The following is a 13182-nucleotide window of genomic DNA, read 5'->3' as shown; positions in this document are numbered from 1 at the left end:
GCCTTACTATAGCCTTACCATCGTGAAAAAATCCATACAAATAAAAAGTCCCCGAAATGCACTAAAATGCAAGATTAGGTCCTAAAACATGCTGCCAAGTGATTATTTTGTGTTTAAAAGTCCAAAAAGTATTTTTTATGAATATTTCCAAAATCACCCAAAACACGCCTTACTAAAGAATGGACAGAATCAGGAATGAGGTCATTAGAGGGACAACACAGACAGGAAGGTTTGGAGAAAAAGACAGAGAAGCCAGATTGAGATGGTTTGGACATGTGCAGAGGAGGGACAGTGGAGACATTGGTAGAAGAATGTTAGAGATGGAGCTACCAGGTAGGAGAAAGAGAGGAAGGTCAAAGAGGAGACATATGGATGCCGGGAAGGAGGACATGCAGACAGTTGGAGTCAGAGAAGGAGATACAGAGAACAGGGAGAGATGGAAATCAATGATTTGCTGTGGAAAAATGGACAAAGCCGAAAGAAAAAGAAGAAGAAGAAGTGGATGGGGATGCGTCAGTAACATTTGACATTAGTGTTGATGCATGTACGGGAGAACAAATGAGATTTTGGAGGGATTAAAAACAGGGAGCAGATTTGCTCTATTTTATCCAGTTTTTATTGAACAGAACCAACTGGGTTTTTTTGTTTGTTCATGTTTGTACAGTGCGTCGTGAAATCTCTCCTACTGCGATTCCTGCTATTAGTACAAAATGCATCTTTTAGAAAAGCATCATCTTCCAATATGAGACAGTGCAGAGTTAGTGGCATCAGAGAATGGTAATTGTACAGCATCGATAGACAAACGTAGAGAGAACAGAACATGGATGTAAACTTCCTACGTTCTAAAGTACATCAGAGCGTGAACAGTTCAGAGTTAGACACAGCAGGGTTTGAACTGAGGTGGCGTGTGTGAACTTTACAGTACAAAGTGAGGTGATCTTTTTTTTTTTTTTCCTTAAACCCCACAACACCTCCCATGTGCAGCAGTGTCTTTCAGACAAACCCATCAAACATCAGGTGTTCGTACTCACCAACTGTTTTTGCACCAAAGACTTTAGACGAGATTTCAACAAAAGAAAAAAAGATATTAATCACAAACCAGAAACATGTGACACAAACCAACATGACAAAACAAACATGAGGTAAAAAACAACATAAAAAACACGGCTGACAATGTCACCACAACATTTGACTTCATTAAAACTCACATGATGGAGAAACAGAGGTGACGTTTGTTAGATTTAAATAATCATTTTCCAACTCTGACAGACATTTTCATTCCTCTCTTTTACTCTTATTCACTTTGTAGAAATAATAATAATAATAACTAGTGCAGTAGCACAGGGAAACAGGATATGGAACATTTTCACCTGCTCCTTCATATTGTAAACATAAATGAAAAAAGTCCCATCCCACCCAAACCCACCCCAGAATGTTAGTCATGGAAGATCTACAACCCAGCCACCTGCTGCCCTCTAGTGGTCCACTGACTCATACAGTCAGATTTCTTTTAAAACAGTCCCTGCAGCTTAATTTTACAACTCATCTTTGTGTTTAGAGTCTATGCCTCCGTTGTCCTCCTCCTCCTCCTCCTCCTCCTGCTCATCTACCTCTTCTTCTTCTTCTTCTTCTTCCTCTTCTTCCTCCTCCTCCGTTTTCTTCTCGTCTTCTTCCTCCTCCTCTTCTTCATCCTTCACCTCTTCTCTCCTTTTCTGGTTTTCTTCTTCTCGTCTCTTTCGCTCCTCCTCCTCTTGGCTCTCCTTCATCGTCCTCTCTGCATCCTGAGGCACAGAGAAGACAAAGTCAGAGGTGAAAGGTCACGGCTTCATGAGTCACATTTTAGAGAACATTCAAAGCACAGAATTTTTTACTAAAACATGCGTTTGTTAAGAAAATAAAATCTGCACTTGCCTTAGTTTTGCCCCAGGTGTCGTTACCAATTTCTTCTGCCATCTCGGGGTCATTGGTGATGAGGAAGTTGTCAAAAATGGTGCCTGACTTGACCTTTTGTGTTGAAAATAAATAAATAAATAAACAAGTTAAAGCTTTATCCCTTTGTTTGTATTTTTCTGTGTTGTTTGCGTCTCTTTGCTTTAAGTGAAAAGCTAAAAGTCTTTTTCCTCCATGCCATACTGACCTGCCACAGGTCCAGACCAATCACGCCGATGCTGTCGTATTTGTAGATCTCGGGGTCAGCTGTGTATTCTGGATTATCAATCTCAGGGTGGATCCACTTGCCTTTGTAGGCAGGATTGTCAATTTCTCTGGGCTTCCATTCACCCTGTGGACAGTAAACATTACAAATACGGAGAGACAGGGGGTTATGGGTAATGTCAGAAGAATCAGAAAAGTGAACCTGTTGATAAAGGAGATCAAATCATGTATAAAAGTAGAAAATATAAAACTATATTTATTCTACTTGCGGATATTACGCTTGCGGTTTTGCCGCCATCTATTGGCCTTGAACGTATTTACATCTGTAAAATGCATCAAATCCTTTTAATATTTCTTAAGATTTACTGTTAATCGTTACTCTCTCTGTTAGCTTATGATATTTACCAAACTATTTTTTAAAAATATTTATTTGAGCTATTATCAAATATACAAGCCGCAAATAGTCAAAATAATATATAATATATTATGTTATATAAGTGTGTTCTACATGTTATTATGGGATAGTTTGTTGTTCACCTTGTAGTCAGGGTTGGAGACCATCGGTGGTTCCCACTCTCCGTCCATCTCATCATCCCAGTCATCAGGCTTCTTAGCGTCAGGATCTGGGATGTTCTCAGGTTTGTCCCAGTCCTTTAGAGAATAAATCGTGATAAAAATGTTTGTTTAAAATGTGTTTTTCAATCTTTTTTTCCACATTAAAAAGGAGGCCAAAAATTCCAAACAGATGCACCAAAACTGACTGACCTCTGGTTTCTTATCTTCAGGATCTGGAATCTTCTCCTGGTCAACCCAGTCCTCTGGTTTTTTGGCCTCTGGATCCTTAATTTTTTTGGGAGGCAGGAAGTCCCAGTCGTCCTCCAGGTTTCCAGACTCAACCTTCACGTTATCGATCTTGACCTCGTAGGTGTTGTCAGGGTTGACGATCAGTGTGTACAAGTGGGTGTACTCGTCGTCCTGCAGAAACGAACAGAAATATAGGTTTACATGTCGTTTGATTGATGATTCATTTTATATTTATACATTATTTGACATGTTCTTAATGTTTTATTGATTCAAGGCAAAACTGCACAGGTAAAACACCAGCAAACAACCAATGATGTAGGTCAAACCTTGCATCTCACGTCCTTGTTGATCAGATGGTTTTTGCCTTTATAATTGAAGATGACATGAACCTTCTTTGTGCCGGGGCCGCAGATATCAGGACCTGGAGATCGACACATTTATAGTGTTTCAGTTCAAGGTAAGTGTTTTTAGTTTTGATTAAAAATGAAATCAAACACCTTGATAAATTGACTGACCAAACATGATGTTGTAGGTGGAGTCTCCGTGCATGTCCTCCTGGTTGAGTTCAGAGGGGAACAGTTTGATGTATCCTCCGCCACAGTCGATGCTCTGCTCGTGTTTGACGGTGAACTGGATGACTAACGGCTGGCCCTGGTTGCTGACGTCATCAAAGCGGGCAGACAGTGCGTAGAAGCGTGCGTCCTGACTCGTCTGCAGGCCTGAAAAAAGAATCATTGTGACTCTCCTGGACAAACACTTTTTGGAGAGTGAAGTGTGAACTGCAGCATTAATTACAATACAAAAAAATTGGTTTTGAATTAAAATCGACGGACACAAACTAAACAGTTGTATTTAGCAGTGAAAACGTATCTGATTTGTAAAATATAAATACTAAAATGTTAGTGTTTGTATTTGTATGTCCAAACCAAATGTTTATCTCGTCTGTTAAGCTGCACCAATAGCGCCCTCTGCGGGACCACGTTGCAAAAATATCATTCTGAGTGCAGTCGAGCCTGCATTAAACGTATTTATTTATTAATGTTTTTTAAACACCAAACTGAAACATAAAGAACAGGAAAAGAGGTAAACATTTGTTTAAACTCTGAATTGTTAATAAAATACAGTCTGATTTATACAGCTTCTTACTAGATGGATAAAGAAAGATTGTTATCTAAAATTAAAAATACTGTGAATGTCGGCTGTGTGTATCGTTTGTTTTCTGTTGTTCTCAAACTATAGTAAGAATAACTCTCAGGGTCAGGGTATGATGTAACTTACCTTTGTCTTTGTCTGCATCTCCATAGAAGTTCCCTGCTGACAGGACAAACCTGCCGTAGTCTGACTTGTGCTTGGATTCAAACCAACGACTCGTCCAGGCATCTGAATAAACAGGTTCAGAGTCAGCCAATAGATACAGTGCACACACATGTTGAGTTACTTTGGTAAACACAGGTATGACTATATCCATTTAGTAATGACAATAATGGACATTATCATGATGAGAAACCGTAGTGTTTCACACACCTGCTACAGCGACAGCGCCAGTATGATCTGTGAGTCACAGACCATTGTTGTTGATTATGTTTTAATGTCCATTAGTCATGAAAAGGTGACTGATTTGAATGAAGGTGATGGAAGGGGGGAGGAGTGAGTGACCTCCAGGACAGAGACGTGACGGAGGGGCACGGGGGGGTGAAGAGGGTGTGGTGGGTCACAGGTAAATAGGAAGTCGTTCTGACTACAGTATTCTCCATCTGTCCGGTTAACAAATAAATCACAGCATCACGTGACAAACACCGGTCAGAGACATAGTCGAATTACAACAATACGGTGCCATGTCAATAACCGAATGCCCGAATAAGACGTAACAATAACAGTCCAGAGATGAAGGTTAAAGAGAAGAGAAGACGAGCCTCACCTCCATCCTCAAACTGCTCTCGAAAATGCACAGTAGATTCGGCCAGGGCAGACGCGGCCGACACGGCCAGCACCAGCAGCGGCAGGAGGCTCATTGAAGCGAGCTAAAAGCTAAAGGTTATGAGGTAAAACAACAAAAACACGAACCACTAATTGAGGACGTCCGAAATAACACAAATACTCTTCGGAACAGCCGGGTTTCAGTGCTGTGTGTAAAGCAATCACGGTACTCAAGACAGTCGCTGCGGCTGGTCGCCTCTCCACACAGAACAAATGTCTGCATTCGATTGGACGTCGCCTCAAAGCATCAACACGGAAGTGTGACAGTTCTCGGCCAATCCGATGGAAGACGCTGTGGAAATTCCATAGAGCCAATAAGGAGAGACCACGCGTTTGGCCGAAACAAACCCAGGCGAGGATAATGATGATGATGAGTGCCACTGCCCGATCTACAGCACCTGCCCGATTTGCATTATAGTCCTATTTGCGCATGCGCGAGTGGTGGCCATCTTGGACAGCGACAAACGGCAACTCCACTTGGACAAACTTCAGTTGAGCACCAATTCTTGATTTGCAGTACGGCCGTTTAAACATTCGAGTACACAAACTTAAAAGAGTTCAGTTGTATTCAGACACATTATTTGTAACAATCATATAATATTACAACACGAAATCTCCTAGGTCACGTGGTCTATGGTTACACTGTATCTTTGTTCTGCATTTATTCCTCAAAACAATGTAAAAATGTGTACGTTTTTTATATTTTCAAATCCTACATTTTTAAATGTGATTAATAAATACTAATAAAATATAATAAATAAAAAAACAAATCCATGTGATGCCGTTTGAATGTGATTTTCCCCTTTTATTATACTGTTACTTCTATTCTCCTTCATCCTTGTACCCCTAACAAAGTCTGGAAATTATTATAAAGCAACAAAAAAGTTAAAAGTTAAAATCAAACAATTAAGCAATGGTGTAAACAGGACAAAATGCACCCTTCTTAAACAAATATGTTAAATAAATAAATAAATATTAATAAGTATTTTTCTTTCTCGGACTAAAGTAACAACTTCATGTCAAACTGTTCCTATTTGTGGTACACGGTTCATGCCACAATCAAGGTTCAATATTATTATCATCAGGATTATGGCTTACGTAATTAACACCTCAGCATCTAAACAATTCCAAAAAATTATTAGGTACAGAATTATATTCAAATATGGCACATATATGTTGATAACAACAGGGAAAGCTAAAACACACAGGACCTTGATAATGATGATAATAATCATCACCATCACCATAATAATAATAATACAATATGTCAGTGTTCAAGATAAAAGCACAAATGTAAATAATGTTCACAATATAGAATAATATACACTTCACGACCACTTCTATATCCGTGTCTTCTTCATCACACTGCAGGTGATAAAACTGGACATGAGCCACTCTGGGCCTTTGTCCTCTTACCACTGGCCCTGATGTCTCATCTTTGTGAAGTGACCCTAACAGACATGTTGGGATACACAGTGCAGAACAGAGCACACTTCTTTGTGCCTCTATGTGAAAAGTCTGGTAGAAACATCTCATACCTCCTCCTGCTCCCCCACTTCCAGGTGTCTTTGTCTTTGTCTTCTACTAGGGCAGGAAGAAGTTGATCCTCTGGGGTATGGATTTACACCCCTGGGATGAAAACAGCCTCTCCTCTTTAGGAACATATAACATCGCTTTGGCAACTTCATCCAGTGTAGCTTCGTCTGTCTCCAGACCCCGGGCGATGTAAGCGTCCCGTGCACAAAGCTTCACGTGTCGGTACTCCAGAGGTAAGAAGGGCACGTAGAAGTCGATTAAGTGACCAGACATCAGCTCGCTCTGTGCAAATCCACCTGGATGAGATAATCATGCAGAAAATAATCCAAATTATTTAACCAAAATTTAAATAAACAATATAAGCGATATGATTTTACTGCAGAGGTGAACAGCAGCAAGCTCATGTATCGAAACAGACAACACGGCACCTTGAGATTCCATCGTTTCAGCCCGTAGTCGATGTTCCAGGTCTTCCATGCCGATGTCCTCTCTGTTTTGACCAGAGTGCCAAAAGTCAAGTGCTACTTCATTGATTGCTACTCCACCAATGGTACTGTAGAAACAAAAGGTGAAGAAAAGAACATGGAGTTTTGGATATGCTTGTCTTTAAGCAGCCAGTGGAGCTACATTTATTTCTGTTGACAAAACAAAGCAAAAATAGTCAAGACATGAATCTTCCTTAAAAGGACAAAGACGTTCTGGGGATAACAATATCATTTCTTTAGAATATCATTGGATTTAAACAGACAGGATCCTCTGGGAAAATGCAAAACAATGAACCAACCTGAGGAAGAGGAAGATGGCTCTCCGGTAACTCACACCATCAACGTTGTCATAGTAATCCAAAAAGGGTTTGATAGCATCGATGAGGCCGGGGTGAAGCTTCTCAGCCTCATCAAAGATAAACAGAGTCTGAGGGCAGCGCAGCACCATGTCACGGATGGCTTCTTTCAGCTGGCCCTAAAACACACAAAATTATTTCCTTTAACAACTGGCATTTTATTTCGTTTTATAGCCATCTGCTGCCATCTAGTGGAAGAACATTTAATTGTTCTTCCTATCACTGTCACAGAAGAACAAAGAAAAAATATTTGCAGTAAATTAATAATAGTTTTCAGACCAATGAAGTGAAATTTGATTATTTTACACAGCACTACAATAATATCATGACACGTTTACCTTGTACGTGTCCACCAGCCTGGCATGTGGGAAGTGGAATGGAGTGATGAACAGACGGACACACTCACTCTTCACACCGTCACGATACAGGTTATCAGCAATGATGCGGGCCACAAAATTCTTGCCAGTACCAGACCAGCCGTGGAAGGAGAGGGTCAGCGGCTTGTTGGACTCTGGGTTGTTGATGAAACCCTGAATGGCTTTCAAGACCACAGACTGAGCCAGGTGCTGTCCATGGAGCTTTGTCTGGAGATCACTGGCCAGACCTGCAAAAACAACATGTCATGACTGGGATAAATACTGTGTATCACATGATTCTATTGTTTAATTATGTAATACTACTATATGTAGTTATAATTCCACAAAATTGTTTTATTTGTTCTACCTGATGAAGAGAAGTGGGTTGTTCCTCCCGGGCGGAAACTTTTCTATATTACGTTTCTATATTTTTGATATAAAACACACTCCCTCTTTCTTCTGACTTTGTGTTGGTCCTTGTTTTCAACATTTTATTTAATTCTGTAAAATATATTTATTTATTTGTGTACTTTGTAACAAAATGTATTTTGTTCTATGTAAATTCCGTCAGATCAAGGCGTTGGTGAGAGCAGCTCGATGGCTTTATTAAAACACAATGCAGAAGCTACACTGGTTACACTACATTTTAAGTTCTTCAGGTGGTGTAGGCGTAACTTAATGCTGGTATTTTTGTGGCAACAAATAAACCAACCAACTTGAAACATATATACATTCATATATTTTAGTTACTAGTATAAGCTTCAACACTAGACCAAAAATTCAGTTTATTTCTAAAGGTTTAACTCATAATACGTTCCGTAAACACAGCCTACAAATACTGTACATATACATTTCCATATCGAATTTTATACTTTGTTAAATATCCTAGATGCAGTGTGACCTGACACGCGGTTTTGAGGAACTCAAGAGAACTACATCACTCACCACCAAGAACAGAGTGGCCCAAACCCTGGTTCCTACCTGTGATGTTGTTGATTATCCTGCAGTCTCCAGACTCACAGCACTGGCCCAGGCTACAGTACCACTGATTCATCAGACTGATGGAGTCCTGGGAAAAACCTGCCCACAGGTCTCTGGTCGGAACTGACACACACACACACACACACAGGGGTAAACAGTGTTAGCGACGGTACAATTGCTAAAACATTATTACAGTCGGTTCACTGGCTTCCGGAACATGCATACATTTCCCTACCTTGCTGCGTGGCATCGTCCTGGTGTGGCTGACACTGCCCCTCCCATATGTTACAATAAATGTAATTAAAATAATAAGTGGAGACGTTTGATATGCTGTCGAACTGGAAGAAGTCGGCCCGTGTAGACAGAGCCCCTAGCAGAGGCAGAAACCACCGCAGGAACATGGAGGAAGATGTATCTCCTTCTGTGCATCCCCAAGACGCTGGACTCCGAGTCCCAGACCCTGTGTCCCATTTATATGGACCCGACAGTGATTGCAGGAGGCCAGGCCTGAGCAGCGCGGTGTGACTGTGATGGGGGTTTCCTTCTCTAACCACCGGAGTAGCACAGGAGCGCTCGTTTCGTCAACACATGCGGCGCCGGCGGGCGGTTGCTTGGCTTCGCCCATCGCAAAAACTACTACAAAAATGGCTGCCCCCTACCCGCCTCTAGTTCATTCGAAGAAAAATAATGGTGTTCGTTTTATACGCGTTATAATGACACCACTGACATAACAACCCAAGTGCGTCATTGCTTTAGCACTACTAAATACATTTAGCTAATGCTAACTTTTTATATTATCCGTATTATCAAAGATGAGAAAATCTTTCAAATGGTTGTCTGGGGAGTCCTAACACTTCGGTAAATCGCATCCCACCCAAGTTCTGACAGGTTAAGCATCGTGCTTGGTTAAAGTCAACATATGTCTCAATTGTGACTAACGCAAGAATTAAAAATAAAAAATTGAATAAAAACAAAGCGATCGCTTGTAAGACTATTAACTGCCAGTAGATGGCAGTAATCGATTTTCCAATTGAGTCAAACTGCAATTTGTAGGGGAGAATCAAACAAACCGAGTCGTTATTATAGGCTGCCATTACATAGTTCATTATAGAAAACCACACTACAGGTAAAACTCTGTCAAATAAGTTTTATTGATTTAACTTTAACAATGTCACATCACACCACGAGAGAGGCCACCTGGTACCATGGGTCGTCGTCCACTGAGAACTGCTTCTCCAAGGAGGTCTGCGCTCCTGGTGGAAAGAAAAAGTCTCATTAATTACCTCTTTAACATGACAAGTTAGAGAAGATTAAGTTTGTTGACTTGAGCCTCAGTTAAAATGGAACGGTAAGGGTTATAATCACAAAAATTCATTTGGCAGAATCATCACATCATCGGCAAATAGTCAACCACCTTTGACAGCATGGAACAAAAGTTTAATCCTTACCATGGTATTCAGATGAGACGGCACACCTTCCTGGGGAGAGGAAATTGTCTTTAGTAATGATAGGAGCGTGACATGTCAACCTCCTGTCTATCCATCTCTCAGTAACAGATCTGTCCACATGAAAGTTCAGGTCAGACATTTGTATAAACATCACTGAAACAAGTAATTTTTTTCCACTTGGGCCAAATCATGATTCTCACCTGTTTCTGGTGTAGACGTCATGGATCAGACGCTTGTCAGATTTTCAACCTGAAGAAAACAGAAACATAAGTTGAATATGCACATGAAACACTTGAGTTAACATTTTACACTGACCAGTTCAGCTAGAGCTAATAAACTGACATCACATTTAAGTCAGTCTTATGTTTATCATCACACAGGTCAGATAAAAACAAACTGAAAACAGCAAATATCTTTACCTTTGGAGCATGTGACCATTGATGCCTGTCAGTCTGCAAAGACAAATTTGTCATGAGACAAGTGCAGGAGAGGGAGGGTGGGGCACTTCCCAATCAAGTCTTTTACAGATCAGAATAATTGACATCTATCCTCAACTGGATCAGAGACCTGATTCAAACTCATCACATCTGTCGGTCAACAGAACTGTCCTGATGTGATGAGAACACCCACCGACAAGATTGCGAAGATTTCTTCCACCAAGCTCCAACATCTGCAGAGACAGGAGGAGAGTTAGTGGTGTTTTTTTTTAAGCTCTCTGAACAGAGTAGTTAAGAGGACACTTCAGATAGGAGCGAAAGACAAAAGTATTCTTCACTGTCAGTCTGTTGAACTATGAAATCATCACTGTGTCAAGAATCATAATTTATCATAATTTTGTCCAACTCACCTTGGGATTTTGCAGGAGACGCTGGCTGTGGGGAGGGAAAAATAACTGGTTAAACATTTGTGGAAATCTCGGGGGATTTTCATGTCACAGTTGGATGCATCAGATAGGAGCGAAAGACATGGTTCATCGTCATGGGTATCTGCTGAACTATGGGATCATCACAGCATCAGAATGGTTTTTAAAAGCAAGAGCCAATTAAAATACTCACCCTCACATCAAGACAAGAACTTGCGAATCAGTCACCATGAAACACCTGTGAGACAAATGACTGACATTAATAAAAGCAACAAATGTTACAGATGCATCTTTATATGTTTGCACTGTATCAGGAAAAAAAAAATCTTTCATTCTTTTCAGAGAGATTCCCATTGTTTTTAAACAAAATCATCATTTACAGTCATGTGTTGAACTAACAAGTGTATGTAGGACTTAATCCTTTACCTCATGATGATGCTGAGCTGATGTTATCAACCTCAAAGACCTGCAGGAACAAAACAAAGTCAGCAATCACAACAAGCACTTTGTGTTAAAGTCCAATCCTTCACAGTGCCTCAGATAATGCAATAAGGTGGTTATGCAATTCATCATCTACTTTTCAAGAGTAGCAAATAATGTCATCACAGTAGCACAGAAATCAAAAGCCTGATGCTTCCCTGGTGTCTTCCAGTGTTTGTAGTTAGTCAGGACAAATATGTTTTTACAACACTTTAGATCAGATCATTTTACAAAAATGAAAACAGCTGTAAATAAGGTTTAAAGTTTGTTTTATTTTTGCCAATTCACATTCCACCTTTGGACAGTGTCTGGTACAGATTTGATGACTATGAGGGGACACATTTGGAAGAACCACCAGAGAACATCAATGCTCTTTGACATTATAATCCTACATTAATCTCACCAACCTTAAGCCTTGATTGTCCATTTGGGTCACGTCTTAGATTTTTGATGAACCCTGTCAAATAAACACCTTATTAACAAACATGCATATCTAGGAAGAAACAATGAATTCACAACAGAAGTCTCAGTTTCGTGTTGCTCAGAAATCTCTTCTGTCCACTACTCTTATACATCTTAAATCATCAGTGACTTCAATTAGGTACACGTGGCAGAATATAGAGATTAATTACCATCTCTGCAAGATGGGGTTCTTCAAAGTTGAGAGTTTCATTTTTAACCTGGGGGGAAAAAATACTTCAGTCAAAAAAAGAAAAAGAAAAACTACTTCACCATTAAAAGCTTACATTTGTTCTATGATGTCATTATTGGGAAAAACACTTCAGTCAAAAAACTACTTAACCATTAAAAGTTTACATTTGTTCTATGATGTCATTATTGAAGCTATAGTGACCACATGTAATGGTTTTCTCACCACGTGTCGCCCACTGTGATTTAGAGTCGATCCAACCAAACCTGTAAATTTAAAGAATCAATGTCAGAATGAACGCATGGGCTTTTTTTAATGAACGCATGCTACTCCAAGTAAAGCAAATATATACTGTCCCATTCAGTCAGAAAAGTTGGCATTTCTTCAGTTTAAATCAGATGTCCCTACCAACATTTATTTCATCACACAGACAGGGACAGCAGGATACAGTGAAAGTTATAATATTACAGCAGGAGCACTTAGCTGCAGTGCTACACGTGGCTGAGGCCTGCTGCTAACTGCTAACAGAAACTGAGCTAACGTTAGCCTGCAACTTCAAAATGTGCGTAGGTGCTAATAAAACCTAAAAGGTGACTCTTAGCCACCTAATAAACAAGTATAAAACGTTTTTAAGGAAGTAACACTAGTCAAATATCACCTAAAGTTGGAAAAAGTCAAGAACTACGACCAAAAGAAAGCTGCGTCATACCTGTGCGAACCAGTTCAGAGGAGTGAGAGCAAGGAATGAGAGCGAGCAGAGCGCGCAGCAGCTTTTTATAGGAGAAATCGCACAGACTTATGGGATACAATACTAACTAGCGACCTCTACAGGTTTTAAACTATAGACGACGTAAAAACCGGCGGCGGTGACTAGCGACCTCTACAGGATTTAAACTAGACGACGTAAAAACCGGCGGCGGTGAAAAAAGTTACAAAAAAAATTTCATATCCATGTACATAATTTAAATAAAAAATACGTCATTTCACTTTGCAAAATAGGAACCACAATATAAATCTTATCCTGAGCCACGGTCGTCATTTCCTACCAAAATGTTTCTACTCTGTCGGCCGCCATGTTGCATTGTAATGGTTTA

General features: G+C 40.1%; 2 protein-coding genes and 8 non-coding genes across 15 annotated transcripts; all 10 read right to left on the bottom strand.

Moving 5' to 3' along the window:
* Window positions 1-598: 598 nt before the first annotated feature.
* calr (calreticulin) lies at window positions 599-5350 on the bottom strand. Its single transcript, XM_008330025.3, has 9 exons — window positions 4877-5350; window positions 4237-4338; window positions 3474-3677; window positions 3285-3379; window positions 2920-3129; window positions 2692-2805; window positions 2138-2281; window positions 1912-2004; window positions 599-1781 (listed from the first exon to the last, which is right to left on the bottom strand). The coding sequence occupies exons 1-9, from the start codon at window positions 4968-4970 to the stop codon at window positions 1536-1538; spliced, it is 1302 nt and encodes a 433-aa protein (XP_008328247.1). The 5' UTR covers window positions 4971-5350; the 3' UTR covers window positions 599-1535.
* Window positions 5351-5714: 364 nt separating this feature from the next.
* Window positions 5715-12856, bottom strand: tor3a (torsin family 3, member A). Of its 6 annotated transcripts, none has more exons than XM_025053081.1 (17): window positions 12798-12856; window positions 12314-12354; window positions 12072-12119; window positions 11847-11896; window positions 11386-11425; window positions 11153-11197; window positions 10945-10969; window positions 10665-10767; window positions 10517-10549; window positions 10298-10346; window positions 10098-10207; window positions 8885-9902; window positions 8650-8772; window positions 7651-7916; window positions 7256-7431; window positions 6900-7024; window positions 5715-6767 (listed from the first exon to the last, which is right to left on the bottom strand). In XM_025053081.1, the coding sequence occupies exons 12-17, from the start codon at window positions 9048-9050 to the stop codon at window positions 6520-6522; spliced, it is 1104 nt and encodes a 367-aa protein (XP_024908849.1). In that variant the 5' UTR covers window positions 9051-9902; window positions 10098-10207; window positions 10298-10346; window positions 10517-10549; window positions 10665-10767; window positions 10945-10969; window positions 11153-11197; window positions 11386-11425; window positions 11847-11896; window positions 12072-12119; window positions 12314-12354; window positions 12798-12856; the 3' UTR covers window positions 5715-6519. The 6 variants fall into 6 exon arrangements, with proteins under 6 accessions (XP_024908849.1, XP_024908856.1, XP_024908847.1 ...); XM_025053088.1 differs by having other exon boundaries at window positions 10098-10127; XM_025053079.1 differs by having other exon boundaries at window positions 10728-10767.
* Window positions 9977-10050, bottom strand: LOC112486803 (small nucleolar RNA SNORD47). Its single transcript, XR_003049288.1, has one exon. It is a non-coding gene; the product is annotated as a small nucleolar RNA SNORD47 (small nucleolar RNA).
* LOC112486809 (small nucleolar RNA SNORD78) lies at window positions 10192-10256 on the bottom strand. The gene has a single exon (XR_003049294.1). It is a non-coding gene; the product is annotated as a small nucleolar RNA SNORD78 (small nucleolar RNA).
* Window positions 10415-10478, bottom strand: LOC112486805 (small nucleolar RNA SNORD44). Its single transcript, XR_003049290.1, has one exon. It is a non-coding gene; the product is annotated as a small nucleolar RNA SNORD44 (small nucleolar RNA).
* On the bottom strand, window positions 10830-10911 carry LOC112486806 (small nucleolar RNA snR60/Z15/Z230/Z193/J17). Its single transcript, XR_003049291.1, has one exon. It is a non-coding gene; the product is annotated as a small nucleolar RNA snR60/Z15/Z230/Z193/J17 (small nucleolar RNA).
* LOC112486807 (small nucleolar RNA snR60/Z15/Z230/Z193/J17) lies at window positions 11036-11114 on the bottom strand. Its single transcript, XR_003049292.1, has one exon. It is a non-coding gene; the product is annotated as a small nucleolar RNA snR60/Z15/Z230/Z193/J17 (small nucleolar RNA).
* LOC112486812 (small nucleolar RNA SNORD79) lies at window positions 11263-11343 on the bottom strand. Its single transcript, XR_003049297.1, has one exon. It is a non-coding gene; the product is annotated as a small nucleolar RNA SNORD79 (small nucleolar RNA).
* On the bottom strand, window positions 11962-12032 carry LOC112486810 (small nucleolar RNA SNORD75). Its single transcript, XR_003049295.1, has one exon. It is a non-coding gene; the product is annotated as a small nucleolar RNA SNORD75 (small nucleolar RNA).
* Window positions 12444-12523, bottom strand: LOC112486804 (small nucleolar RNA SNORD74). Its single transcript, XR_003049289.1, has one exon. It is a non-coding gene; the product is annotated as a small nucleolar RNA SNORD74 (small nucleolar RNA).
* Window positions 12857-13182: the final 326 nt, after the last annotated feature.

This window comes from Cynoglossus semilaevis, chromosome 2, assembly GCF_000523025.1.
Source record: "Cynoglossus semilaevis isolate Cse_v1.0 chromosome 2, Cse_v1.0, whole genome shotgun sequence".
NCBI lineage: Eukaryota > Metazoa > Chordata > Actinopteri > Pleuronectiformes > Cynoglossidae > Cynoglossus > Cynoglossus semilaevis.
Note: the sequence above shows the minus strand (reverse complement) of the source record. Positions and strands in the feature narration are given on the sequence as shown.

Excerpts from the sequence above, each read along its gene's own strand:
- calr (XM_008330025.3), bottom strand. The coding sequence starts at position 4,970 with ATGAGCCTCCTGCCGCTGCTGGTGCTGGCCGTGTCGGCCGCGTCTGCC. Across the intron at positions 3,678-4,236 it reads AGATGCAGACAAAGACAAAG|GCCTGCAGACGAGTCAGGAC; the intron begins GTAAGTTACATC and ends TTCTTTTTTCAG. Across the intron at positions 1,782-1,911 it reads ACACCTGGGGCAAAACTAAG|GATGCAGAGAGGACGATGAA; the intron begins GCAAGTGCAGAT and ends TCTGTGCCTCAG.
- tor3a (XM_025053076.1), bottom strand. The coding sequence starts at position 9,050 with ATGTTCCTGCGGTGGTTTCTGCCTCTGCTAGGGGCTCTGTCTACACGG. Across the intron at positions 8,773-8,884 it reads GGACGATGCCACGCAGCAAG|TTCCGACCAGAGACCTGTGG; the intron begins GTAGGGAAATGT and ends TGTGTGTGTCAG. Across the intron at positions 7,432-7,650 it reads GGCTGGTGGACACGTACAAG|GGCCAGCTGAAAGAAGCCAT; the intron begins GTAAACGTGTCA and ends TGTGTGTTTTAG.